This window comes from Drosophila ananassae, chromosome XR (assembly GCF_017639315.1).
Source record: "Drosophila ananassae strain 14024-0371.13 chromosome XR, ASM1763931v2, whole genome shotgun sequence".
Taxonomy (NCBI): domain Eukaryota; kingdom Metazoa; phylum Arthropoda; class Insecta; order Diptera; family Drosophilidae; genus Drosophila; species Drosophila ananassae.
Window position 1 is genome coordinate 171,771 of NC_057932.1, and position 27,781 is coordinate 199,551.

Sequence of the window (27,781 nt, forward strand, 5' to 3'; positions counted from 1 at the left end):
CACGTGAGGTAGCTCTTTGCACATTTAATTGACTACGACGACCTAAGTCTTCTCGGCATCGTAAATTGTAATTAATCAAATTGAGAAAATTTTCCGCGAAATTTGAGAAGTAATAAAATTTCAAATAAAAATTTTTTGCACAATTTTTCAGTGAACACAATATCGGTTTGTCACATAAAATTAACTGAGCAGAGAACAATGAGTAGCTGTCAAACAATGTATCACATACCGGCGCCTACTATTATTGTAGTCTCCATTTTGTTTAAAAAACGTTTGTATGGGAAATAGAAAAATGCTGTTTATGGATTTTCCCGGCAATCATTCCCGGTTGATCGTAGAAGGGTGAAAATTGAGGATTGTATGTATTATTGTATATTGTATCATAAAAAAAGAGAAATTAAAAATTTTGTCTAAAAAATAAAAATAAAAATTTAGGGGTGGACTACCCCTAACATTTAGGGGGATGAAAAATAGATGTTGGCCGATTCTCATAGATACCGGATAAGCACAAAAAATTTCATCAAAATCGGTCAAGCCGTTTCGGAGGAGTATGGTAACGAAAACTGTGACACGAGAATTTTATATATTAGATTATATGTTATATGTTCGGAGTAAATACAGATTCCATAGAATCGGAAGTCTATATAGCTAACATTTAACTTATCTCGAACGACCGAAAATTATACAACCTTTATATTTTTGAAGATAAATGCTTGCCATTTAACCGCAAGGGTATGCAAACTTTGGCTCCGCCCGAAGTTAAAATGCATTTTTTGGGGAAGGGTGTTTACATCGATGTAGCTCAGGTTTATCCAATATATTTAGTTCATAATTGATATTTAATATAGTTAAGGTATGTGTTAATAAATGATTAAAATTTCAAAGCTCCATTTTTATTCTGGCGCCAGAAAAAAACAGTTTTTAAGGATTTTTTTCTGTCGCGTGATGACCCCCTCAAGGGTTTTTTTCAAGTCACAACCCTTATCGAACAGCTTAATTCAGGGTTGAAACCTTGAAAAATTAAATATCCCATGTAATATGTGTATATTATTTTTTTAAATTATTAAAAACTACTGTTTTTTTTTTTACTATTTAACTACAATAATGTTTTATATATATTTTTCATGTTAGCTTACGTCCATCGTCATGTCCCATGCCAATGTTGTGTCCAATCATATGAGCCATAGTACCAGCCAAAAGATGTGGCTCATATACGTTTACATCCACACTAATTCCCACTGCGCGTGGCGTACAAACAGTTTCAGGAACAGCCATGCCAGCTTCCCCACCGGCAAATATTTCGCCTCTGTATAGGATAAAAAAGCATGAAACGACACATGTTACATAAAATATTAGTTAACTATAGTAGGAACTATATACTTACGAAAGCAACTGAGTAGTATCACGCTCCACTTGAAACAAGTTACGGGATGTATAATCATTGAAGTTAGATATTGCTTTGCTTATATCTTTACTTCCATCAATGATAGCTTGATTTTTTCCCCACGTCTCAATGTAAACAACAGATACTCGAGTATTTAAAGTTCGAAAATACTACAACAAAATTTTTGGCATTTTTATAATGCTGGTGTAAAACATTTTAATTATTACTCACCAGATCTGCTATATTAGCAACTTGTATAGCATCGTGAATCACCTCGGCACGTGTACTTCCATTGCGTTTATCAAACATTGCCTTGTCGACAACTATTGCAGTTTCAATGTACTTAGTAGCTTCACGCACATCTCGTCGCATTCGCCCACCATCGCCGTCAAATATATCATCGACTATACCAGCCACTCCAGCTGGTAGATGTTTTGTGCGGCGAGACAGGCGCCAAGAGTCTAGATTCCCAGAGTTAGCACATCCTTTGTTTGCTTTCGTACGAGCTTCAAAAATAACATGTGGATGTTTCTGTAAAGAAAGTGTTCCCGTAATAAACTTGAGGAAATACTTAAATTAAATTTAAAATTATGCAATTTCATAATTGCACTTCTCGATTTCATTTCAAATATACTCATTCATTAATTTCAATACTTCATGCTACCGAATAGGTACAATGGGCTTGTGATTTGAAATATAAGTGATAAATAATCGTAATTTGAAAATATTTATACAAAACTGCATCTATTTTCGTTTTAAATCTCATTGTTGATTAATTTGAATTTTTTTCATTTGTAAGCTTAAGTTGATGTTCAACAACAAAATCCCCTCTCGATGATGGCCCTTTATTGTTACGGAATTTTGTGCTGGGCATGATAAAATTATACAAAATGGTCTCGTCGGAAAAATCTTTAACCTCTACAATTACGATTGCGGAAAGACAAAATGTGTTGTTTACTCCGTGATAATTTAACATATGGGGTTTTAAATTTCCTTTTATAATAAAACGAGCTGACATTTTTTTATATTTTAATTTTCATCAATTTTGAGTTTAAAATGAAGTGTTTTTTTGTTTTTGATTAAATCTTTTGATTAAATTCTTAATCCTAAAATATATTTTAATCTTAAAATAGAATATATTAGTATTCTAATATGCGGCACACATTGTAAATCATGTCATGCCATGACAAGTTATGTCCATAAGAGCTAAGGTTCGAGAAAAATTCGTCCGAAGACAACCATTCGAACATGCACTGAACCCGAACCCGAACCCAAAACCCGAGCACTTAGACCGTTGACGAGACTACCTTCGTAATTGTATCATGGTGCTGGGATTCTGGGGAATCTCTAAAGGCACATCATCTTCGGGGGCCTCTCTTTTTCTTGACTTTAGTTTCAGCGAAAAATTTTTTGTTTTTTTAATTTTGCACTTATTGAGTAAATTTCTAGCACTCTTTACAAATTTGATAATTTGATTTCCGCATTATTCATCTGTTAAGAATCAAAGTTTTAGATAAACTAATCACTCTTACGCTATATGCCCTTAACATACAAAAAATAATGAATAACGAAAAAAGCAGTGTTTCCAGATTAGCTAATTATACCCTTGCAGAGGGTATTATAATTTTGGTCAAAAGTGTGCAACGCAGTGAAGGAGGCATCTCCGACCCTATAAAGTATATATATTCTTGATCAGGATCACCTTCTGAGTCGATATAAGCATGTCCGTCTGTCCGTCGGTCCGTCTGTCCGTCTGTCTGTCGGTTTCTACGCAAACTAGTCTCTCAGTTTTAGAGCTATCGAGTTGAAACTTTGCACACATCCTTATTTTCCTTGCAGGTAGTACATAAGTCGGAACGGCCGGGATCGGTCGACTATATCCTATAGCTGCCATATAACTGATTGATCGGAAATGCCATAACTTCGTTGTTTTTTAAGATAGAGGATCCAACAAATCTTATGTACAAAATTTCATAAGGATCGGCCGACTATATCCTATAGCTGTCATACAACGATCGGAATTGGCATAACTTTGGTGTTTTTTAAGTTAGAAAGATGGGACTTGGTACAGATTCTATTTTGGACAAAATAATCTGATTTGCCAAATTTCATAAGGATCGGCCGACTATATACGATCTTCTATATATCTAATAATATAGTATGCGTGGCGCCACCTAGCGGACTGCGACTGAACTGCAAGGGTATATCAACTTCGGCTCCGCCCGAAGTTAGCTTTCCTTTCTTGTTTTATAATAACTTTAAAAATTTTAAAAAGTCTTTGAGTTTTTTATGATTTTTTGTTGGGATGTGTATTTAAAAATCTGTAATATTCAATTAATTTTTGCACTTTTTATAACTGTTATAGTGCCATTAATTAGATATGGCCAAACTGTGGTGTTTCTAAAGATAAAAGATTGGAATTTTTCAAAGTTTATTATATAAGGAATCCATTTGTAATGAAAATCTCATAAGCATTAGCCCGGCTCCCCCTGAAACATTTTTGGCAAAGTTATTATAGGAAGAGTTGCTTCTAAAGCAGTTTTCCATTTGACAGCACGAAATATTCCCATAATTTTCGTGAGTTGAGATAACTTTTGCCAGTAACCAGGCTGCTGTCGAAGTATTTCTTCTTTGACACTGACCCCCCACTGAATCCTTGATGAGGACACTGATCCCCCAATACGGAAAGCACAATATGGCATGGTTAGTCATTTAAACGAGACACTGCAGTCTTAAATACGCAATTAAGTTTAGGTACCTTCCTTTGTACTCCTCGTTGTCGTTGTGTGGATTAACGTACCCATCGACCGTGTCCTGAAGGGATATCGTGTCCCCAAGCTTCTCGAATTCACTCCACGGCAAATCCAGTCACGATGGCAAATCCAGCACGAAATATTCCCATCATTTTCGTGAGTTGAGATAACTTTTGCCAGTGACCAGGCTGCTGTTGGAGTATTGGAATCCTTGATGAGAACAACTGACCCCAATTGCACATTGATTTGATGCGCTTGCTGTAACTTAACAAACAAACCAAATGCCTAAAAGTAAACCCCATTTAGTTAAGCTTGGAATAACCAAAAATACGAAACAAAAACAAAAAGCTTGGTTAAGCTTAAAGTTCCTTATCTATTGATAATCAATTATCTACCTAGAATTGAGCATTTAAGTATCGGTCTAAGCATAGAATAAGCAGCGGCCAAGTTCTTTTCTCTTGTGGCATCGCTCGCGGTTAAACTCAAGTATATATTTAAACCCCGGGAAAAAAAGACACGTGGTGGGAAATTTCCACCTAAGTTTCCCAAAACTTAAACGCCGAGGGAAGTGAGCAGCGCTCAGTGCATTAAAAGTGAATTACATTTTTGTGGTGCCAATTCAAGGTAAATAAAACCTTTGTTTTCGGCGTCACGCGTTGTTTTTTATTCCTCCTTTTTATACCCTTGCAGAGGGTATTATAATTTTGGTCAAAAGTGTGCAACGCAGTGAAGGAGACATCTCCGACCCTATAAAGTATATATATTCTTGATCAGGATCACCTCCTGAGTCGATATGAGCATGTCCGTCTGTCCGTCTGTCCGTCGGTCCGTCTGTCCGTCTGTCTGTTTCTACGCAAACTAGTCTCTCAGTTTTAAAGCTATCGAGTTGAAACTTTGCACACACCCTTCTTTCCTTTGCAGGCAGTATATAAGTCGGAACGGCCAGGATCGGTCGACTATATCCTATAGCTGCCATATAACTGATTGATCGGAAATGCCATAACTTTGGTGTTTTTTAAGTTAGAGGGTTGGGACTTTCCACACATGTTATATTTGACCAAAATATCTTGTGTACAAAATTTCATAAGGATCGGCCGACTATATCCTATAGCTGTCATAGAACGATCGAAATTGGCATAACTTTGTTGTTTTTTAAGTTAGAAAGATGGGATTTGGTACAGATTCAATTTTGGGAAAAAAAATCTGATTTGAATTTCATAAGGATCGGCCAACTATATCCTATAGCTGTCATATAACTGAATGATCAGAAATGCTATAACTTCGTTGTTTTTCAAGTTAGAAGCATGGGAGTTTCAATGGATTCCTCTTTTGGCAAAATAATTCGATATGCCAAATTTCATAAGGATCGACCGACTATATACGATCCGCTATATATCTAATAATATAAGATGCGTGGCGCCACCTAGCGGACTGCGACTCAACTGCAAGGGTATATCAACTTCGGCTCCGCCCGATGTTAGCTTTCCTTTCTTGTTTTTTAAGTCCAATTGGCACCCAGTAAGAACCCATTTTTTATTGTTCTTACATTGGGAAAAGTTTATAAGTCCCCAACTAGCCAGTTTTACCCTAAGAAGGGCCCGCAGCGCCACACCGCGAGATCAGATGGATTAATTATAATTAGAGTGAGAGATACAATTTTTTCTTGGAAGTAAGGTGCATGTGCCAATAATTTTCCCTCATGAACTAAAACCCGCCAATGTCCAGCATATGCACCCGAATCGTCCAATGACGTCACTCATCGCCCCAAGACAGTTACGCCTGTCCCATGTGGTTTCTGGAATTATTAATTTGATTTAGCTATTTTTATTTTGGTAGTATTTATTTTTTTTGGAGCTTGGCGTTTAATAATGTAAGAAAATAACTTTTCCAGTTCCCTTAATTTTGTATTTTTTATTTAATTACTTTAATACTAAACATGAATGGTTCGGAAATATTAAATAGTTTGGTGAATATATATATACATACATACATAAAAATAACCTTTAAGCCCTAAAGTTATAGATTAATCGCTCAACCCGACAAAAGATCTTTTGGGAACTTTTGGAGAAAATAAACTCGATGTAAGTGAAAAAAAAAACACATTACCCCAAGTTAAAAATTGTTTGTGGTTAGGCCGATTTTTCTCAGTGTACTAGAAGCTTTACCTGATAGATTTTTGTTTGCCAAACGGTAAAATCGAACCATGCGGCTTGCAATTAAAATACAGAACAATGGTACACTGAAGAAAAAAACGAAAAAATTTTCTGGCACATGAATGCTAACAGTTGCTGATTATATTTTCCTTTTTTTATTTCCAATATTTAATTATGGCCTTCCGCAATGACATAAAACAAAAAAAAAAAATAATTAATTTTTTTTGATCTTAAATTAATGAATTAATAATTAATAAAAATTAATGGAGTCTTGGAACATTAAAAATAATGTATTATGTATTAAAAATAATTAATAATCAAAAATAAAGCTCTTGCAATTTTCCAACATTAAAAACCTTGCTAAAGTTAATCATAATCCCTTGCTATCAAATTTGAATTGAAAATAAACAAGTTACTTTGGAGACATTTTAAATATAAATTTAAGAAATAACATTAGAGAATACCCGCTATGGAAGACAAGATTCTCTTCATAAACATGGTTCTTAATAGTATTTTTATATAGACATATATAATTTGATTGCATATTAATTCGACTTATTATTTCTTATACCAACTAATAAAGATATAAATTCTAAGATAATTTTTTTTCGATTATAACAAATTACGCGGGCCGCTCGAAGGTCATAGGAAACAGCGGGGACGGCGGGGGACGAAGCGGCCGGCGACCGCGCAGCTGTGTTTACAAAATGCACAAAAACACAGAAATGCATTTGAATGTCCAGGGGGGGATCGCGGGGTATCGGGACGAAGTCCGATGACCGGCACAAAATATTGCGGATCGGAGGCCCGAACGGGGCAATCGGGGGGGAACAATAAAGAAAGCCCGCCGATAGAAAGACGGCGGGCTTGGAGAAAGCTAACGGAGAAAGTGAAGGAGCGGAGGATTAACGGCAGGAAGTGGATTCGCAAGGATTAACGGGCGCCTCTGGCACTATATAAGGAGGGCCCCTGGAGCGAATCGGGGCCGAGTCTTCTAGGGAAGCTGGGAGAGTTGAGTGAAAGACCCCCCGTGGGTAAGTCTGGAATTCAAGTTGGAAAGCTTCCTTGAAGAGTTAGGAGTACAGGCTGAAGGACCCCCCGTGGGTAAGTCCGACAGTCTTCAGTGCGGGCTATTAAAGCGAGTGAGCAAGGATATTCGAAAATAGCTTAAGGACCCCCTGTGGGTAAGTCCGGCGGCGGTACGCGCATCAAATCGAGCAAGGAGTCAGGGGAAAAGGATCAAGGATCCGCGGCAAAGCTGAGGCCCAAGGGTAAAAGAGTCGGGTGGAGTTATTCCCGGACACGACAGGTATCCTGGTGTAGTGGCGGCAGCAACGGATCAGCCTGGCGTACGCCTTGTCTGCTCCTGACCGTTCGATCCAGGTGTGATCCTGTAACGCGAGGGCTAACCAACCCGGGAACTCAAGCCCATTTGTGAAACCAGGCAGGGACACCCCGGGAAGTCAAGAGAATCCTGATCCAGGCGCTGGAGCGTATGCACAGTGAACCACCTGGAGTCAAAGGAGACGCGACGCCCAAACCTCTGGCCTACCATAGATCCTGCGGGGCGTAGGCACGCAGGTGTTTGGAGGCGAGTGGCGAACGCGACCGGGGGCGTGTCCTGTAGGGTAGGAAGGCCTTTCGTGCCCTGATCCGGCCGCTAAGCAGCGAGGAGCATATCCTGCCCGGCGTATGCCTGGGAGGTGAGCCACTCGGTCTGTTAACACGGATTAGGTGCCGGCCACGGCGAAAGGGCAAGTCCAGGCAAGCCAAAGGTTCCGAGGTCCACGGCGTTCCCAAACGGAGGAGCAGCAGCAGGAGAGCAGCGACGACGAGGGAGCAGCGACAACCGTAGAGCAGCGACGACGAGGGAGCAGCGGCAACCGTAGAGTAGCGACGACGAGGGAGCAGCGGCAACGGTAGAGCAGCGACGACGAGGGAGCAGCAGCGACGGACAGGCAGCGGCAGCAGAAGACATCAACAACACAGGCCCCGCAACCAGAGTCCGTGAGTCCGAACGAAGGGAACCGAGAGCCGTTTCGGCGCCAGGCACCAGGACCGCACGACCTGCCGGGCGCAAGCTTTGGGAGGGCGTGCGTATTGGCACCAACCCGGAGCGGGGATCGGGGATCGACGGGAGGACGAGCGACCAGACAGCCGGTGAGATTCCTTTTATTGCTTTGTAAACTATTTACAATAAAGGGGATTTATTTGAAAAGAAGCAATAACGTGTTATTTCTGGGCTCGGGCAATCACGTCGAACTATAAATTCGGTGGAACGTACCCTCAACCTCTGTGAGCTAGCCGCGGCGTTTGTTGCGAGCAAAACATAGCTAAAACAGTTCGTTACACCTGGCCATTAAATACACCAAACACCATTAAATACTTAATTTAAATTTCCTTTTTTGGCCTTATGCAACTTAATAACCATGAATAAATTTTATAACGTCTAAAAATGAATTGCTAATCTATTATCTGGAGAAGTCAAACAGGATGAAGATGGCAAGTGAAATTAAATAGCCGGTTTTTTTTTGGGATCATCAATAATTATTTCGCGGACTTGGTGATCATGGAGGGGTGAGCAACGGCTGTGGAAAAACATCCGCTCAGCTTTACGTCGTCTGCTGCAACTCCATCAGCGCAGTCGCAACGGCTTTAACTACTTTGAATGTCGAAAGCAATGCAAGAATCCTTTTCGTCCCCTTCCCGCTATATCCTTCAGTACGTACTAACCCCCCGCACGCGAATATCTTTTAAATAATCGATTGATAACTGCGAGCGAGTAGCACAAGGACCCTACGGATCCACTCCCTTCTACCGACCAAAAAGCCGGAACCAGCGCGTGCAACCTTCTTGCAGCTACACAACCATCTGCCCGCTTATATGGTTACATGTTACACGATGTTGTAGCGTTGTGAGATATTTCTGGTGCCTGCGCTTTCAGAATCCTTTAGGATATTTTTACAAATTATGCGGCGCATGTGCAGTTTGATTGGTCGTACGGAAGTCTTTTATTTTCATCCTCAGTGCGGAATGGAAACGTATTTAATGCTTTCATCGGCCAATGTCTGCGAGACATTTCTGTAATATTCAGATAAACTTCAGAGTTAGGCATTTTTGTCCGTGTACTCATCTTTATTGCGTAGCCGTGGTGGTCCGTTCCACCATAGGTGAAATTTCAATAGGCGGAGTAGTCGCCGCGTGGCATGTCATAGCAACGTTTCCAGTATTTCCGATGTGCGGTTTGCGGCTAATGTTTTATGTGTTTATGTTATGGTGGGTAATATAGCCAGTTTAATACAACTGTTGAATCGCACAATGCGAGGACCTTTATATCTTTGTGTCGTGCACCATCTCCTTGAGTGATCGTACCTCGCAGCAGTGCTCCACACAGCTCCAGGTTAATTGCTTCAGAGCTTCAGAGGTTTCAGAGTGTTGTTTCAGAGATTTTTATTTCAGAGGTGCTACCCTAGTTTTGGCAGCCCCCATTGTAACCGAATATGTTCCGTCTTCCTGTCGAGTCCTGCAGTAAATAGTAGCAGCATATGCCTGGGTTGATGCATCGGAAAAGGCATGTAGTTTAATCAAATCCTTGTTGACAATAAATCGCGATACTCTCAGCTTACGTAGCGTGTCGAGATCTATTCTCAGGATTCAGGTTTGCGGATAACCGGACACCCACTTGTCGAGCTCCAATATGGCGCTTATTTGTTTTTCCCCTAAAAGGATTGAAATCCTCTTAAATTAATTTGTATATAAGATATGAAGTATATATGACACTTGCTCCAATACTCTTACAGTCAGATATGGTGCACAGACGATAAGTTACAGTGTATAATTGGTAGTGTTTTACAGGCCTGCGCCTGTGCTCGCATTAAAATTTTTTGATAATTTTGATGATTGGTATGATTGGTATTGATAATTGGGTAAGTACGGAAAGTACATACCCAGACATGGTGAAACATCTTGGTAATATGAGCGGAGAATACTATATATTCTATATAGTACTACCCATTCATAGAATACTATACATTCTGAAGGCATATTTAATGCCTTCGTTAATTATTTCGCTAATATCGTTAATTTTTCCAATACGGAAAGCACAATATGTCATGGCTAGTCGTTTAAACGAGACACTGCAGTCTTAAATACGCAATTAAGTTTAGGTACCTTCCTTTGTACTCCTCGTTGTCGTTGTTTGGATTTACGTACCCATCGACCGTGTCCTGAAGGGATATCGTGTCCCCAAGCTTCTCGAATTCACTCCACGGCAAATCCAGTCGCTCCAGCAAGACATCGCTTCCATCCTTAGTTTGTGTTGCAGGTTAATGATCAGCTAAGGACATAATCCTCAGTCTATGACGCTTACAACCATCAACTTGTTTTCCCTTTTTTAAGGCAAAACTTCGGGTTAAGGTGAATAATCTTTCCAGTCAATCCGTCATGCTGGACTAAACTGTTTCTTTGGACAGAAATGAAATGGTCCTTAATTGTATCTTAAAAAATCTTTATTTAGTAGACTTTAGTAGACTGTAAATTTTTCATTGTAAATGGTTTCAGAAAGTATACCTATTTGGATTTGAATATGAGTAGGGAAAATGTTCAAAGTGTATAAGAAAATGACGACGTGTTGATCAGCGTTGCCATGGTTTTACGATATATGGGTTCTTACGATATAAGTAAAAGGAAAAATATTCATTTTGCCTAATTCTAAGCAGAATTTATAAAAGTTGGGCTCCGGTCCAAGTTAGCTTTTTCTTTCTTGTTTTATAAAATATTTTTATGTTTAAAAATAAATATTTTGCGAATGATTTTTTTTTTACTTTTTGCCAATATCTATTCACACATTGTTGATGTTATTAGAATCAAAATGTTTTTGATGAAATTGGCATCCAACAAAACCCAAATGGAAGCACGAATTGCCACGAATTTCATTAGACCGAAATATTCCACCACAGAAGAATTTTAAAATTTGCTGATTGCTCTAAATTAATACAAGCAAGGAAATCTAACTTTATTAATATATATACAGGGTGCGTACGGTATTTGAGGACATTGATATATGAGGCTGCCATTTTGTACCTAGTGTTGTGATCTTTTTATTCTTTTTAGATTAACAATGGAGGACAATATTCTAACTCAAGAAATGAAAAGACATGCGGTTATCGTTGCTTTACACGCAGAGCACAGCGATCTTGAAATAAGCACATTTTTGAAAGTCGCCCGATCATTCGTTTATAAAGTTCGTCAAGAGTTGCAATCATCTGGTGGGAATGTGAAAAGCACTGGAAAGCGTAAAAAGCACGAACAACGTTCAAATTGTGTGAAAACACCAAAATTTATTGAACAAGTTCAGGATACTGTTGACCTGGACCCTTCCAAGTCCATGAGGGCCGTCACTTGTGGCCACCTAGCTCACCGGATCTTAATCCTTTGGATTACTACGTATGGGGCGTACTTGAAAGGGACACCAATAAGTACCCTCACAACACGGTTGCTTCCCTTCGAACTAGTATTGCCAAAGCAATGCCCGAAATGAATAAGGATCATCTAATTCGGGCATGTAAACGTTTCCGATCGAGAATTGAAGCTGTAATTGCAGCGAACGGGGGTTTTATTGAATAATTGTTTAGTTTAAGTATCAATTAACTTGCTGTAAAAATTTGAATGAATTACAATTACTTTTGTTAAAAATACAAACAATTTAGTTTTAACAGCAATATGTCCTCAAATACCGTACGCACCCTGTATATAATGGATATGTATATATAAGTTATATATATATCAGATCGATCGTGAGCATCGGCTCATGAAAATTTTACTATCAAATCAATTTCGTAATAAAAATTATTAAAACAGACCCAAGCATCTCAAAAAATAGTAAGGTTGTGTCATTTCCGATCGATCAGTTACATAGCAACTATAGGATATAGTTGGCCGATCCTTATAAATTTAGCAAATCGAATAACTTTGCCCAAAATGAAATCTGTATTAAGTCCCATTATTTTATCTTAAAAAACAATAAAGTTATGGCATTTCCGATCAATCAGTTATTTGTCAGCTATAGGATAAAGTCGACCGATCTCGGCCGTTCCCACTTCTATACTGCCTGCACAGAAAAGAAGTATGTGTTGGAAGTTTTAAGTCGATATTTCAAAACTGAGAGACTAGTTTACATAGAACATAGCTGGCATATCGTAATAGTTTGATCAGAGAGATCACCAAATTCCTGTCGCAGGTCGATTACACTGCGCGACAAAAAATTTTTAAGTTGATTTTTTCTCATTTTTACTTATACTAATCAAAATAAGAATACAAGTTTATGGATTTGTTAATATCAATAGCCAATCAGCTTTTATGCACATTCAAATATCCAAAAAACGCGCTTTTTTGCATATTTCACTGCCTTATAATAACATATTGGGAAAATATTTTTTTTACCGTTATAAGCGTTTATGCAAGTTCAATATCTATTATTTAAAATGTATTAAGAAAATATACCGTTAGACTTTTATAACAATGCTTAAATTTTTTTTTTTCTCCCAGCTCTATACAAAAAAAGCGACTATGGAACTTGCTATGCGAGGATACCTCTAAAAAAACCAAAAAATCAGGAAAAAAATTCAATTTAAAAATAAAGCATGTGAATGCAGTGATGGAGCAGCTGCGTTTCAGATATGGCCGACCGGAGCAACTAATACGCAGTCAGCTCAACAGCATCCAAGATGTGCCCGCAATAACGGAACATAATTTGGGAAAGCTCGTTTCATTCTCCACGCATGTGAGTAACCTCAAGGCTTTCTTGCAGTCGGCAAAGGCAGAACAGCATTTGTGTAATCCTACCCTCATGGAAGACCTTGTGGCCAAGCTGCCAATAAGTAAACGAGTGAAGTGGGTAAGCTATGCTGCAGCTATTCAGCCCTTTCCGACTATTGTAGACTGAAGTTCGTGGCTGACTGACTTAGCGAATGTGGTCTGCGTGGGGGCAGACATCGATGGAAAGAAGCAAAGGCGTCGATTGCTTCATGCTAGCATCGACTGTGAGCAGGAAAAGCAACAGGAGAACTGCTTCAGAGGTTGCGCAATATGTGAAGGGCTTGGACCTGGACAACATGCAGTTTGGAACTGCCAACGATTCATTGGAGTCACACCTACAGACAGGTGGAGGCTCGCCACAAAACATTGCTTATGTTTTATGTGCTTGCGAAGCGGGAATATGACTGGATCCTGCGCTGTGTCAGGAGAATGCCCCGCGAATGGATGCAGGGGGAAGCATCACCGTCTTCTGCATAAAGCAAGCAATAAAGGCTTAAGGAGACTGCAATTGGAGAAGCTATAACCGGATCCGATAGTCGGTTGGACCGAGGGAAGGCGTCCGAGTGAATGAAGAAGCATCGTCATCCGTGGATGCTCCGGCGACTCCGGAAAGGAATTTGAGGTGTGTCGACGAGGATCGAGAACGACTACTGTTCCGTGTATTGCCGGTGACGCTATACGGAGGTGGGAAGCAGGTGGATACGTACGCGCTCCTGAATGAAGGTTCGTTGGTTACGATGGTCGACAACGAGCTGGTTGCAGAGCTCGGCGAAAAAGGAGTACTTCGTCAGCTAAATATTCAGTGGTTCGGAGGTAAGGGCCACAAGGGAGCCTACTAACGTGGATTTTCCGATGCAGAGCCTGCACAGACGAGACGTCACGAGCGTGAACAAGGACGCTTGATTACCGATAATGCCCTACGAGAATGCAGAACCGAAGCTGCTTTCGGATTGGACCATGGACATTAAGGATTGCCATTGAGAACGAGATGGTTTGCCAGAGAGGGACCGTACGCGGCCGTAACCGAATTAGGATGGGTTGTTTTTGGGACCGTAGAAGGACCTCCTAGCCACGTCGTTGGATGATAACGTGGAACGGATGGTCGAGGACTACTGAAGGCGGAGGTTCCAGAGGCTGCAGAGAGCAGTTCACCCAGGAATATTCAAGGATTATGAAGGATTAAGGAAGCGATAAGACATAGTACTTTCCACATTTGGAGTGGAGAATCCCAACTAGCCGGGGAAGATACGATTGTTATTTAATGTAGCGGAACGAGTTGTAGAAATTTCGTTGAATTCTGCGCTGAGAAAGGGGGCGCAACACTATAAGCCCTTGGCATCTATTCTTTTCCATTTCAGGGAAGGTGCTGTCGGAGTCTGCAGTGACATCAAGGAGATGTTTCACCAGGTGGTGAATCGACCCGAAGATAAATGTGCGCAACGGTTTTTGTGGAGAGATGGGGATGACCAACTGGACCCCGACGTTTATGAGATGGGCGTGATGACTTTTGGAGCTGCATGCTCACCGAGCGCGGCGCATCATACGAAGATTGAAAATTCCAAGCGATTCCTGGATTCGGATCCCCGAAAAAGTCAAGGCTACCACTACGTGGACGACTATGTGGACAGCTTCGCCACAGAGAGCGAAGCTTTCGAAGTTTTACCAGAGTGATACATGCAGAAGGCGGATTTGAGCTGTGCTCGTCTGGTTCGCTCGAGATGAGCTTGAGAACTATGGCCTCACTGTAGCTGAGTGTCAGGCAGCTGAGAATTTGTTGGTCCTTAAAACACAACGGGAAGCGTTCCCCGACGAGATGCGGGCCGCAGAGAATGACTCCGGAGGGTGCTTCCGATGGTGCCGCCGATTATGGGACCCCTGGCAGACGATCTGGACGCCAGTCTGGAGGCCAGTGGCTGGCCGTTTAAAAACACGGGCATCGACTACTTTGAACCACTGCTAGTGGCCATAGCTCGGCACCAGTAGAAGCGGTGACCTTGTTTACGTGACTGACGCACGACCTGTCCACGGACTACTGCATAATTGTAATCAGGAATTTCATCTGCCGTCGAGCGCCAGTACATAGACTGCTCAGTGACAACGGCAAGAACTTCGTTGGAGCGGACAGGGAGGCCAGCTTGCCCGACGGATACCCTCGGCCTGAATGGAGACCTTGTAAAGGAAAGAGCTACGCGGAAGCAATGGCATATAGTAAGGTTGTCTTGGTCGTCTTGGAGGAGGCCTTTGCTGGAATGGATGGTGAGGTCAGACGAGTCCGCGTTAAAATCATGGATGGAGATCGGACTAGCTGGATAGTGCGCCCTGCTTCAAAGTTGGCGGCTTTGGATTTGAGGGGTTCACGGAGGTGGGGATGTCGCGGGTCGATTATCGATACTTGCCCTCATGAAGAGACCGGGCACACTAGATAGATAAATATGGTGCGCTCGTGTTGAGTTTGTCGTCAAAAGCCATGGAGTGTGGGAGGTTATACTGCGGTGAGGGATCTTTAGTATTTCTTTTTAACTTGTATTCCCCACTAGAATAAAACATACATAAGCACGCTCATACATTCATGCATTTCGAGTGCAATATAAACTATTGGCTTGTTTATTGAAGGCGGGTTCACCCGAGAAGGAACTCCCACCTTCTAGTGGGGAATAGGCTGAAGGACCCCCCGTGGGTAAGTTCGACAGTCTCAAGTGCGGGATTTAATGCGAGTGCGCAAGGATCTGCGATACTGATCGCAGCTACTGAGCTTAAGGACCCCCTGTGGGTAAGTCCGGCGGCGGTACGCGAATCAGCAAAAGAGTATAAATCAAGGAGCAAGTGGGAAAAGGATCAAGGATCCGCGGTGGAAATGAAGCCCATGGGTAAAACGAGTCGGGTTCGGTTATTCCCGGGCATGACAGGTATCCTGGCGTACGCCTTATCGATTCCTGACCGTTAAGACCAGGTGTGATCCTGTAAAGCGAGGGGTAGCCAGCACGGAAACTCAAGCTCAACAGTGAAACTAAGCAGGGACACCCCGGTAAAGTCAAGAGAATCCTGATCCAGGTACGCACAGCGTATCGCCTAGAGTTAAAGAAGACGCGACGCCAAAACCTCTGGTCTGCCATAGATCCTGCGGAGCGTATGGATATGGAGAAGCGTAACCTGCCCTGCGTACGCCTAGGAGGTGAGCCCATCAGTCTGTTAACACGGATTAGGTGCCCGCCACGGCGAAAGGCATTCCCAGTGACCCGAGGATACCGAAGATCCACGGTGCCCACAAAGGAGAAGTAGCGAAAGAATCAGCAACAGGATCAGCGACAGGATCAGTGACAGGAGCGGCGACGGGATCAGCGACGGAAGCAGCAACAGGAGCAGCGCTAGGATCAGGATCAGGAGCAGCGGCGACGACGAGAGAGCAGAGACGACAGGAGAGCGGCGACAACAACAACAGCGACAGCACAGGCTCCGCAGCTGGAGCACGTGAGTCCAAACGGAGGGAACCGTGAGCCCTGCTGGGCACAAGCTTTGGGAGGGCGTGTGTATTGGCACCAACCCGGAAGGGTGATCGGGGATCGACGGGAGGATGAGCGGTCGGTCGGCTGAGCCAAGCAGCCGGTGAGATTCACCCTTTTGTAACTTTATCAAAATAAAGGGGATTTTTAATAAACGAAGCACCCTGTGTTATTTCTGGGCTCGGGCAATCACGTTGAATATATAAAATCGGTTTAACGATCCCCCCAACTCCCCCTTACTCCCCCTAACAGTTCATAACACCTGGGGCCCAAAGTGGGGCCTAGTTACACCTGGCGCCAAAACTACGTGATTGCTTTAGAGTCTAGGAGTAACACAGCTTCAAGATGGAGAGAAAGAATTGGATTTACGCGCTTCGCAAGGAGGAGTTGTGCGAAGTGTGCAGAGAGCTCGGCCTCCCTGCGGATGGAACAGTAGAGAACATGAGGGCACTTGTTGCAAGGTGGGTCGACGAGACGAAGGACGACGAAGTGATGGCGGTCACGCGTGGATTCGAGAAGAAATACGCGCAGAGGTCCACGCTGAGACAAAGAGCGGTGAGCGAGTCGGAGAAGCTCATTCAAAGTCAGGCAGTACCAGAATTGAAAAGTATAAGGAGCATGGAGCCACAAGCGCGGAAGTCAGTCCCGGTGCAGGTTGACTATGCGAAAGTGGCCAAAAAAGTCCGGGAATGGTCGTTCCGATTTAACGGAACAGGAGATCCTCTCGAGTTCGTGGACCGAATAGTATGGTCCGCTAAAACTTACGGGTTGGAAATAAACACAATCCAGCGGCCGATGCCAGCACTACTCCAGGGCAGAGCGCAAAGATGGTTAATAATGAACGATGAGGAGTGGCCCATATGGAAGGAGTTCAGAAAGAGCTTCGAGGCCTTTTTCCTGCCGAAAGGGCATTTTGAGAAACTGGCAGACCAGGCTCGGCAGCGCAAAAAGCAGCGAGGAGAACCGTTCAAGGAATATATGGAGGACCTTCAGACGCTTATGAAGCCTTTAGGAAAAGTCACGAAGGAGGTGATTGAAAGGCTGGTGGAGAACTGCATGCCGCGAATGAAAATGTTCATGAGGCCATACACATGCGCATCGCTCGAGGAGGTTATGGGTCCAGCCGAGGAATTCGAGGAGCTGGCCGTGGAAGAATAGGTTTTTAATAGGCAAGCCTCCGCGGTAGACAGAAGGTGGCCAAAAGAGGAACTGCACCAGAAACCACCGGAGCAACAGAGCCCCCCAGGACAGGGATGGGGGCAGAGATGGTAGCCTGAGGATCGAAGCCAAATGTAGCAGCAATAGCAGCAGAAACAACAATTGACGGTAGACCCAAGGCAGCAGCAGCCGAGTCAACAATGGGCAGCAAGTCAAAGTCAAAGACAGCCGAATCTGCAGTGGGCAGCGACGCCTAGATAGGAACATATAGAAAACTCAGCGCAGGCGTGCAACAGGTGCGGAGGCATGGGCCATTGGGCCAATGGGTGCAGGAACCCCAGAATTTTGTTCTGCAGGATGTGCGGCGCAATAGGGGGAGGAGCACAGAGTGATGCCAGAGAGCGGGACACGCGCAGCGATCTGAGCCGTAGAGAGGAAGTCAGAGATCGCGAGGTGCTGCCTCTCATGATAGACACCGGGGCAACGGCTAGTTTCATCTCAGAAAAACTAGCGGAGAACCCGGGAATCGCCGGAGAGCGGAGAACAACAAGGAGACTAATAAAGTTGGCCAACGGGAGCTACACAAAGACTCACATTAAGCTTTGGCAACAAGAAAAAAGAATGTAATATGTTAGATATGCCAGGCATGGGAGACAGCGCGGTGCTTGGATGGGATTTCCTCGCAGAATTCGGAACAACAATAAACTGCGCAGGCCACCAAGTCAAGGTCCCGAGAATAGAAAGATGGAGCGGATGCCGGAGGATAGGCTGTCCATAGCCATAACTGGACCCTCGGACGAATGGGAGAGCGAGCGGGACAAAAGGTTCATCGAGGAGGAGCTAGCGGCATTCAGAAACCAGAAGGGTTGCTCGACCATAACACAGCAAAGGATCACGATGACGAAACGACATCCCAATAAAGCAAAGGTATTATCCAAAGAACCCCAAAATACAGGGGAAGTTTAATGAAAAGGTAGAAGAGCTGCTGGAAAAGGGAAGCTTACCCATCGTCATGGTGAACAAAAAGACAGGTCAATGGGTCAAATAAACGCAAAGTCAATAAAGGACGCGTACTCGATGCCACGGATAAACTTCATCCTGGAGCAATTCAGGGAGGCAACATTTTTCAGCAGCCTCGACCTTAAGGACGGCTATTGGCAAATCCCACTGGAGGAAGGGAGCAGGAGATAGACGGCATTTACGGTACCAAGGAAAGGTCTGTACCAATGGAAGGTGATCGGGTTACACTCAGCCTCGGCAACGTTTCAAAGGGCCTTAGACAGGTCATAGGTCTGGATATGGCTCCGTACGCATTTGCGTATCAGGATGACATCATCGTGATCGGACGCACAAGGGAGGAGCATATGGCGAATTTGAAGGAAATATTCCGTAGACTGAAGGCGGCAAACTTGAGGATAAGCACGGAAAAGTGTCATTTCTTCAGGGAAGAGCTATTATACCTGGGACACCGGATAACGAGCCAGGGAATTGGCATGGATCCCGGAAAGGTTGCAGCGATTACGGAATTAGAACCCCCAACAAACGTGAAGGGCGTACGGCAGTTTATTGGGATGGCGTCGTGGTATCGGCGATTCGTCCCAGACTTCGCAGGGGTCGCAAAACCTTTAAACGATCTTTTTCAAAAAGGAACAAAGTGGGAATGGACGGCGAGACACCAAGAGGCATTTAAGAAGCTAAAGTCGCGGTTAGCAAAGGATCCAGTGCTTGCATGCCCGGATTTCTCGAAGAATTTTGTACTGCAAACAGACGCCAGCGACTACGGCGTGGGTGCAGTTCTGACGCAGGATACTGATGAGGGCGAGAGAGTGGTCGCCTATGCCAGTCGAACGCTGAAAGGCGCGGAAAAAAATTACTCGGCAAGCGCTGAAGTGGCTGAATAATATAAAAAACCCACTTGGAAGGATCGCGAGATGGGTCTTCGAGTTACAACAATATGATTATGTTACCAGCTACAGGAAAAGTAGGAAAAGGAGGAAGTAGCATCATGGAAGCTGTGTGTGCCGATGGATATGAGGCAGCAGGTGCTAAAGGGGAACCACGACAAACCGACAGCGGGGCATCTAGGCGGAAGGAAAACAATTGCGAAAATAGTCGCAAGATACTTCTGGCCAGGGATGCAAAGGGACATAAGGAAGTATGTCAGAAAATGCGACACATGCATGCGGTATAAACCAAGTCAGATGCAGGCCGCAGGAAAAATGCTGACACAGGTCCCAGAGCAGCCATGGGCGACGGTATGTGCGGACTTCGTGGTTCCGTTGCCGAGGTCCAAACATGGAAACACCATGCTATTGGTAATGATCGATCGGTTTTCAAAATGGACAGAAATGGTCCCAATGCGGAAAGCCACAATGGAGACGCTGCAGAAGGCGATTCGCGAAAGGATTACTGCGAGATACGGGGTGCCAAAGGTGATGGTGTCAGAAAATGGTGTCCCCACTAGTAGGAGTTTCGAAAAATTTCTCGAGGAGCTCGGAGTTTGTCTTCAGTTTACCGCACCATACACGCCGCAGAAAAACCCTACAGAAAAGGCAAACAGGACGGTTAAGACAATGATCGCCCAGTTTGCAGGCATTGACCAAAGGACATGGGACGAACACTGGCCAGAATTAATGCTGGCAGTAAACTTAAGCGTGTCAGACTCCACGGGATACTCGCCATGCTTCGTAACCCAAGGCAGAGAGCCAAGAACGCCAAAAGGGGCATTATATATGATAAAGGGGCATTGGGGACGGGAACAGCACAAGCCACTCCCTCAGAGAATGCAGCAAAGTTGCAGGAAGTGTTCGAGCTGGTGCGAAGGAACATGGAGCGCGCGGTGCAGGAACAAACTCGGCACTACAACCTGAGGAGGCGGGAGTGGCGCCCTAAGATCGGCCACACAGTGTGGGCAAAGGAGCACCATTTGTCCAAAGCGGCCGAAGGTTTCGCGGCAAAATTTGCGCCAAAGTACGACGGGCCGTACACAGTGGTGAACTTTGTGCCGCCAGTGATTGCTGTGCTACGTCACGCTGGCACAAGGAAGAAAACGAGGGCCCACCGGAGTGAGCTAAAAACCCAAGCACAGGAGTTTGTACAGGCATAAACCTTAATTAATAATCATAAACAAAAAAAAAAGAATTTGAAATCTAAGGTTAAAAAAAATAAAAAAAAAACAAGAAAGGAAAGCTAACTTCGAGCGGAGCCGAAGTTTATATACCGTTGCAGTTCAGTTGCAGTCCGCTAGGTGGCGCACGCATCTTATATTATTAGATATATAGCGGATCGTATATAGTCGGCCGATGCTTATGAAATTTGGCATATTGAATTATTTTGCCCAAAAAGTAATCTGTACCAAGTCCCATCTTTCTAACTTAAAAAACACCAAAGTTATGCCAATTTTGATCGTTCTATGACAGCTATAGGATATAGTCGGCCGATCCTTATGAAATTTTGTACATAAGATATTTTGGTCAAAAGTGTGGAAAGTCCCAACCCTCTATCTTAAAAAACAACGAAGTTATGGCATTTCCGATCAATCAGTTATATGGCAGCTATAGGATATAGTCGACCGATCCCGGCCGTTCCGACTTATGTACTGCCTGCAACAGAAAGAAGGGTGTGTGCAAAGTTTCAACTCGATAGCTTTAAAACTGAGAGACTAGTTTGCGTAGAAACAGACAGACAGACAGACAGACGGACAGACGGACAGACGGACATGCTCATATCAACTCAGGAGGTGATCCTGATCAAGATTATATATACTTTATAGGGTCGGAGATGTCTCTTTCACTGCGTTGCACACTTTTGACCAATATTATAATACCCTCTGCAAGGGTATAAAAAGGGAAAAACAAAAAATAAACAAAAACATATATACAACCATAGTCAAAATTATTTTCACAACACACAATTATTTGCACATCCTAACTTATTTTAGTTGTTATTCTTGTTGTTGTTGAAAGATTTCCCTAAAGTAAATGTTATCGCTTAGCTTGATTCTTGCTGAAGGGACAGGGCGTACGGCAGTTTATTGGGATGGCGTCGTGGTATCGGCGATTCGTCCCAGACTTCGCAGGGGTCGCAAAACCTTTAAACGATCTTTTTCAAAAAGGAACAAAGTGGGAATGGACGGCGAGACACCAAGAGGCATTTAAGAAGCTAAAGTCGCGGTTAGCAAAGGATCCAGTGCTTGCATGCCCGGATTTCTCGAAGAATTTTGTACTGCAAACAGACGCCAGCGACTACGGCGTGGGTGCAGTTCTGACGCAGGATACTGATGAGGGCGAGAGAGTGGTCGCCTATGCCAGTCGAACGCTGAAAGGCGCGGAAAAAAATTACTCGGCAAGCGCTGAAGTGGCTCTATCTTAAAAAACAACGAAGTTATGGCATTTCCGATCAATCAGTTATATGGCAGCTATAGGATATAGTCGACCGATCCCGGCCGTTCCGACTTATGTACTGCCTGCAACAGAAAGAAGGGTGTGTGCAAAGTTTCAACTCGATAGCTTTAAAACTGAGAGACTAGTTTGCGTAGAAACAGACAGACAGACAGACAGACGGACAGACGGACAGACGGACATGCTCATATCAACTCAGGAGGTGATCCTGATCAAGATTATATATACTTTATAGGGTCGGAGATGTCTCTTTCACTGCGTTGCACACTTTTGACCAATATTATAATACCCTCTGCAAGGGTATAAAAAGGGAAAAACAAAAAATAAACAAAAACATATATACAACCATAGTCAAAATTATTTTCACAACACACAATTATTTGCACATCCTAACTTATTTTAGTTGTTATTCTTGTTGTTGTTGAAAGATTTCCCTAAAGTAAATGTTATCGCTTAGCTTGATTCTTGCTGAAGGGACAAAAAAAGAAATTGGAAAGAAAGAGGTTCATAGGACAAATCTAAAAGCAGAAGAAAACAAGAAAGGAAAGCTAACTTCGGGCGGAGCCGAAGTTTAAATACCCTTGCAGTTAAGTCGCAGTCCGCTAGGTGGCGCCACCCATTTTATATTATTAGATATATAGCGGATCGCATATAGTCGGCCGATCCTCATGAAATTTGGCAAATCAAATTCTTTTGTCCAAAATAGAATCTGTACCAAATCCCATCTTTCTAACTTAAAAAACACCAAAGTTATGTCAATTCCGATCGTTCTATGACAGCTATAGGATATAGTCGGCCGATCCTTATAAAATTTTGTACACAAGATATTTTGGTCAAATATAACATGTGTGGAAAGTCTCAACCCTCTAACTTAAAAAACACCAAAGTTATACCATTTCCGATCAATCAGTTATATGGCAGCTATAGGATATAGTCGGCCGATCCCGGCCGTTCCGACTTATATACTACCTGCAAAGAAAAAACGGATGTGTGCAAAGTTTCAACTCGATAGCTCCAAAACTGAGAGACTAGTTTGCGTAGAAACCGACAGACAGACAGACAGACGGACAGACGGACAGACGGACAGACAGACAGACGGACAGACAGACAGACGGACAGACGGACATTCTTATAGCGACTCAGGAGGTGATCCTGATCAAGAATATATATACTTTATAGGGTCGGAGATGTCTCCTTCACTGCGTTGCACACTTTTGACCAAAATTATAATACCCTCTGCAAGGGTATAAAAAGCTTATAGTTGTCAGAAGTATTTTCACACGTTTTCGGTGCGTCAAAATTATTTTCACAATGCAATTTCGTCATTAGTATTTGGTTTTCAGCGACAAGTGGCAGTTCCTTTGCTCTTATTAATTCAATTTGGTGAAAATTGAATTCAAATAGTGATTTATCTTTACTGCTTAGTAAAAAAGATCGATACAGCTGGCACTTTAAAAAAAGGAAAAGATCAGGCCGAAAACCTGTGTTGGACCAAAGACAATGCTGGCACTTACTAGGAGTTGTAGCGAGCAATCCAAGTGCAAGTCCAGTAAAAATTTCCCAAGAATCAAAAAATTCAATTGGTAAACAAATAAGTGATTCTACAATCCGTCGCAGGCTAAAAGAAGCTGATTTCAATACATATGTTGTCCGCAAAGTGATTGACATCACACCAACCAACCGAACAATACGTCTGCAATTTGCATTGGAAGATATCTTGACTATTGGTTTAATGTTTTATGGACGGATGAGGCTGCATTTCAGTACCAGGAGTCCTACAGTCATCATTTAATGCATTTGAAGAAAAACCATAAGCATTTGGCAGCCCAACCAATCAATAGGTTTGGTGGTGGCACAGTCATGTTCTGGGGATGCCTTTCCTATTATGGATTCAGAGACCTCGTCTCCTCCTATACTCTATCGGTATAGAAAGAACTTTAAACCGGATCGAATACGTTCGAATCCTTAATGACCAAGCTTTTATGTCAGGAAATAAATTTTTTCGTACTTATGAATGGATTCGTCAGCAGGACAATGCTCCATGCCACAAGGGTAGGATACCGACCAAATTTTTGAACGACCTTAATCGGTCGGTTTTTCCTTGGCCCCCTCAAAGCCCAGATCTGAATATCATCGAAAACGTTTGGGCTTTTATAAAAAATCGAAAACGCGACGGAGTCATCGCTGAAATTGACAAAATTTGGTCCAAATTGACCCTTGAATTTGCCCAAACTTTGGTAAGGTCAATACCTAAAAGACCAAAGGTGGTGTAACTAAATATTATTAATGTATTTTGATAAAATAAAGAAAATCTTTTGTTCAAATTAGATATTATATTAAGCTGAAATAAATCAAACTAACTTTTGTGAAAATAATTTTGACGCACCGAAAACGTGTGCAAATACTTCTGACCACTGATAAGCTTTTTCTTTTGCTTTTAGCAAAAAAAGAAAGCCCGCCGTTAGAAATGTGGCGGGAATTGGAGAAAGTTAACGGCGAGAACAGAGGAGCTAAGGATTAACGGCAGGAAGCGAGATTTGCAAGGATTAACGGGCGCCTTAGGCACTATATAAGGAGGGCCCCTGGAACAAATCGGGACCGGAATTAGGAGTATAGGCTGACGGACCCCCCGTGGGTAAGTCCGACAGTCTCAAGTGCGGGATTTAATGCGAGTGCGCAAGGATCTGCGATACTGATCGCAGCTACTGAGCTTAAGGACCCCCTGTGGGTAAGTCCGGCGGCGGTACGCAAATCAGCCAAAGAGTATAAATCAAGGAGCAAGTGGGAAAAGGATCAAGGATCCGCGGTGGAAATGAAGCCCATGGGTAAAACGAGTCGGGTTGGGTTATTCCCGGGCATGACAAGTATCCTGGCGAACGCCTTGTCGATTCCTGACCGTTAAGACCAGGTGTGATCCTGTAAAGCGAGAGGTAGCCAGCTCGGGATCTCAAGCCCAACAGTGAAACCAAGCAGGGAGACCCCGGTAAAGTCAAGAGAATCCTGATCCAGGCGCTGGGGCGTACGCACAGCATTCCCAGTGAGCCGAGGATACCGAAGATTCACGGTGCCCACAAAGGAGAAGTAGCGAAAGAATCAGCAACAGGATCAGCGACAGGATCAGTGACAGGAGCGGCGACGGGATCAGCGACGGAAGCAGCAACAGGAGCAGCGCTAGGATCAGGATTAGGAGCAGCGGCGACGACGAGAGAGCAGAGACGACAGGAGAGCGGCGACGACAACAACAGCGACAGCACAGGCCCCGCAGCTGGAGTACGTGAGTCCAAACGGAGGGAACCGTGAGCCCTGCTGGGCGCAAGCTTTGGGAGGGCGTGTGTATTGGCACCAACCCGGAACGGTGATCGGGGATCGATGGGAGGACGAGCGGTCGGTCGGCTGAGCTAAGCAGCCGGTGAGATTCACCCTTTTGTAACTTTATCAAAATAAAGGGGATATTTATTAAACGAAGCACCCTGTGTTATTTCTGGGCTCGAGCAATCACGTCGAATATATAAATTCGGTGGAACGATCCCCCAAACTCTGTGAGCTAGCCGCGGTATTTGTTGCGAGAAAATATTTGCAAAAACAGTTCGTTGCAGCATATTTAATAGAAAAAAATGATTCAATAACCCCAATAATATAAAAATCATACATATACTGGAGAGCTTTCGTACGCGAAGAGACACCGAAGAATTAAAAATTTACTGGATGATAGTCAAAGTACAATTACAAAAGTCATTTAGTTTAAGAGAAATTTGGGTAAAAGTGAAAAAATTATGATTAAGTAAATAGCATTTTTCTATTAAAAACGCATCGATTGAAACCATCCCAATTTTGAAATTTATTCAAGAAATCGACAGCATTTCCCAAATAAAACATTTTCGAAAATCTAGTATTAGAATAACCTATTTTCTAGTTATACCTCCAATTTTGCAAAAATGGAGGATATTCTTTCATGAAAATAAAACAACTTTTGTTCCAAAATTTTTTATAAACAAAAATGTACGTTAAAACATAAAAAAACTTAATAAATTAACGTTATAAATGCATAACCACCATCAATAAGAAACCTTTATATGGTTTAGTTCGTTAAAAAGTTTTTTAAAATATATTTTTATCTATTCTTCAAAACCAAAAATCTAAAAACTACCAAAAACAAGAAAGGAAAGCTAACTTCGGGCGGAGCCGAAGTTGATATACCCTTGCAGTTTAGTCGCAGTCCGCTAGGTGGCGCCACGCATCTTATATTATTAGATATATAGCGGATCGTATATAGTCGGCCGATCCTTATGAAAATTGGTAGATCAGATTGTTTTTCCCAAAATAAAATCTGTACCAAATCCCATCTTTCTAACTTAAAAAACATCAAAGTTATGCCAATTTCGATCGTTCTATGACAGCTATAGGATATAGTCGGCCGATCCTTATGAAATTTTGTACATAAAATATTTATATATATATATTATATTATGTGAAAGTCCCAACCCTCTAACTTAAAAAACACCAAAGTTATGGCATTTCCGATCAATCAGTTATATGGCAGCTATAGGATATAGTCGACCGATCCCGGCCGTTCCGACTTTTATACTGCCTGCAAAGGAAGGAAGGACGTGTGCAAAGTTTCAATTCGATAGCTCTAAAACTGAGAGACTAGTTTGCGTAGAAACCGAATATAACATATGTGGAAAGTCCCAACCCTCTAACTTAAAAAAAACCGAAGTTATGGCATTTCCGATCAATCAGTTATATGGTAGCTATAGGATATAGTCGACCGATCCCGGCCGTTCCGACTTATATATTACCTGCGAAGGAAAGAAGGGTGTGTGCAAAGTTTCAACTCGATAGCTCCAAAACTGAGAGACTAGTTTGCGTAGAAACCGACAGACAGACAGACAGACAGACGGACAGACGGACATGCTCATATCAACTCAGGAGGTGATCCTGATCAAGAATATATATACTTTATAGGGTCGGAGATGTCTCCTTCAATGCGTTGCACACTTTTGACCAAAATTATAATACCCTCTGCAAGGGTATAAAAATAAATTTGTTTTTTAAAAAAAATTTTTTTTTCAAAATTGGCTCAAACGATTTTATTTTTTAGCCACCAATTTTTTGCAGCCACCTACAATGCTCGGCGTTACGTACACATGTGTGTATATTAGATATGCATTTGAAAGATTTGGTCGCAAAGATCGTAAAGATACATGGCAACTATAGGATATAGTCGGCCGATCCTTATAAAATTTGGCAGATCGGATTAAGTAGCCCAAAATTGACTCCGTAGAAAGTCCCATTTATCTAGCTTAAAAACAACAAAGTTATGCCAATTTCTATCGTTCAGTTATATGACAGCTATAGGATATAGTCGGCCGATCACTATGGGGTCTGAGAAGTCTCCTTCACTCCGTTGCACACTTTTGACTAAACCTATAATACCCTCTGCAAGGGTATAGTAAAAGTCAAAACATTATTTATGATTTAATTTATAATCACTGTGCGACAAAAAAATGTTTAAATTAATGTTTTCTTATTTTTCACTTCTACTAATCAAAATAAGAATACAAGTTTATGGATTTGTTAATATCAATAGCCAATCAGCTTTAATGCACATTTAAAT

The 27,781-nt window shown here is 42.6% G+C and overlaps 1 protein-coding gene and 1 long non-coding RNA gene across 5 annotated transcripts in view; one reads left to right on the forward strand and one right to left on the reverse strand.

The window, feature by feature from the left end:
- The window catches only part of LOC6495749 (disintegrin and metalloproteinase domain-containing protein 12), a 573,836-nt gene that overhangs the window by 161,521 nt on the left and 384,534 nt on the right, over window positions 1–27,781 (reverse strand). For all 4 annotated transcript variants that reach the window (XM_044717324.1, XM_044717323.1, XM_044717322.1 and 1 more), the window contains 3 exons: window positions 1,616–1,915; window positions 1,385–1,554; window positions 1,137–1,306 (listed from right to left, as the gene is read on the reverse strand). In XM_044717324.1, coding sequence (XP_044573259.1) covers window positions 1,137–1,306; window positions 1,385–1,554; window positions 1,616–1,915 — 640 coding nt within the window. The remainder of the gene's footprint in view (window positions 1–1,136; window positions 1,307–1,384; window positions 1,555–1,615; window positions 1,916–27,781) is intronic.
- LOC116655694 lies at window positions 10,942–12,006 on the forward strand. Its single transcript, XR_004310759.2, has 2 exons — window positions 10,942–11,323; window positions 11,403–12,006. It is a non-coding gene; the product is annotated as an uncharacterized LOC116655694 (long non-coding RNA).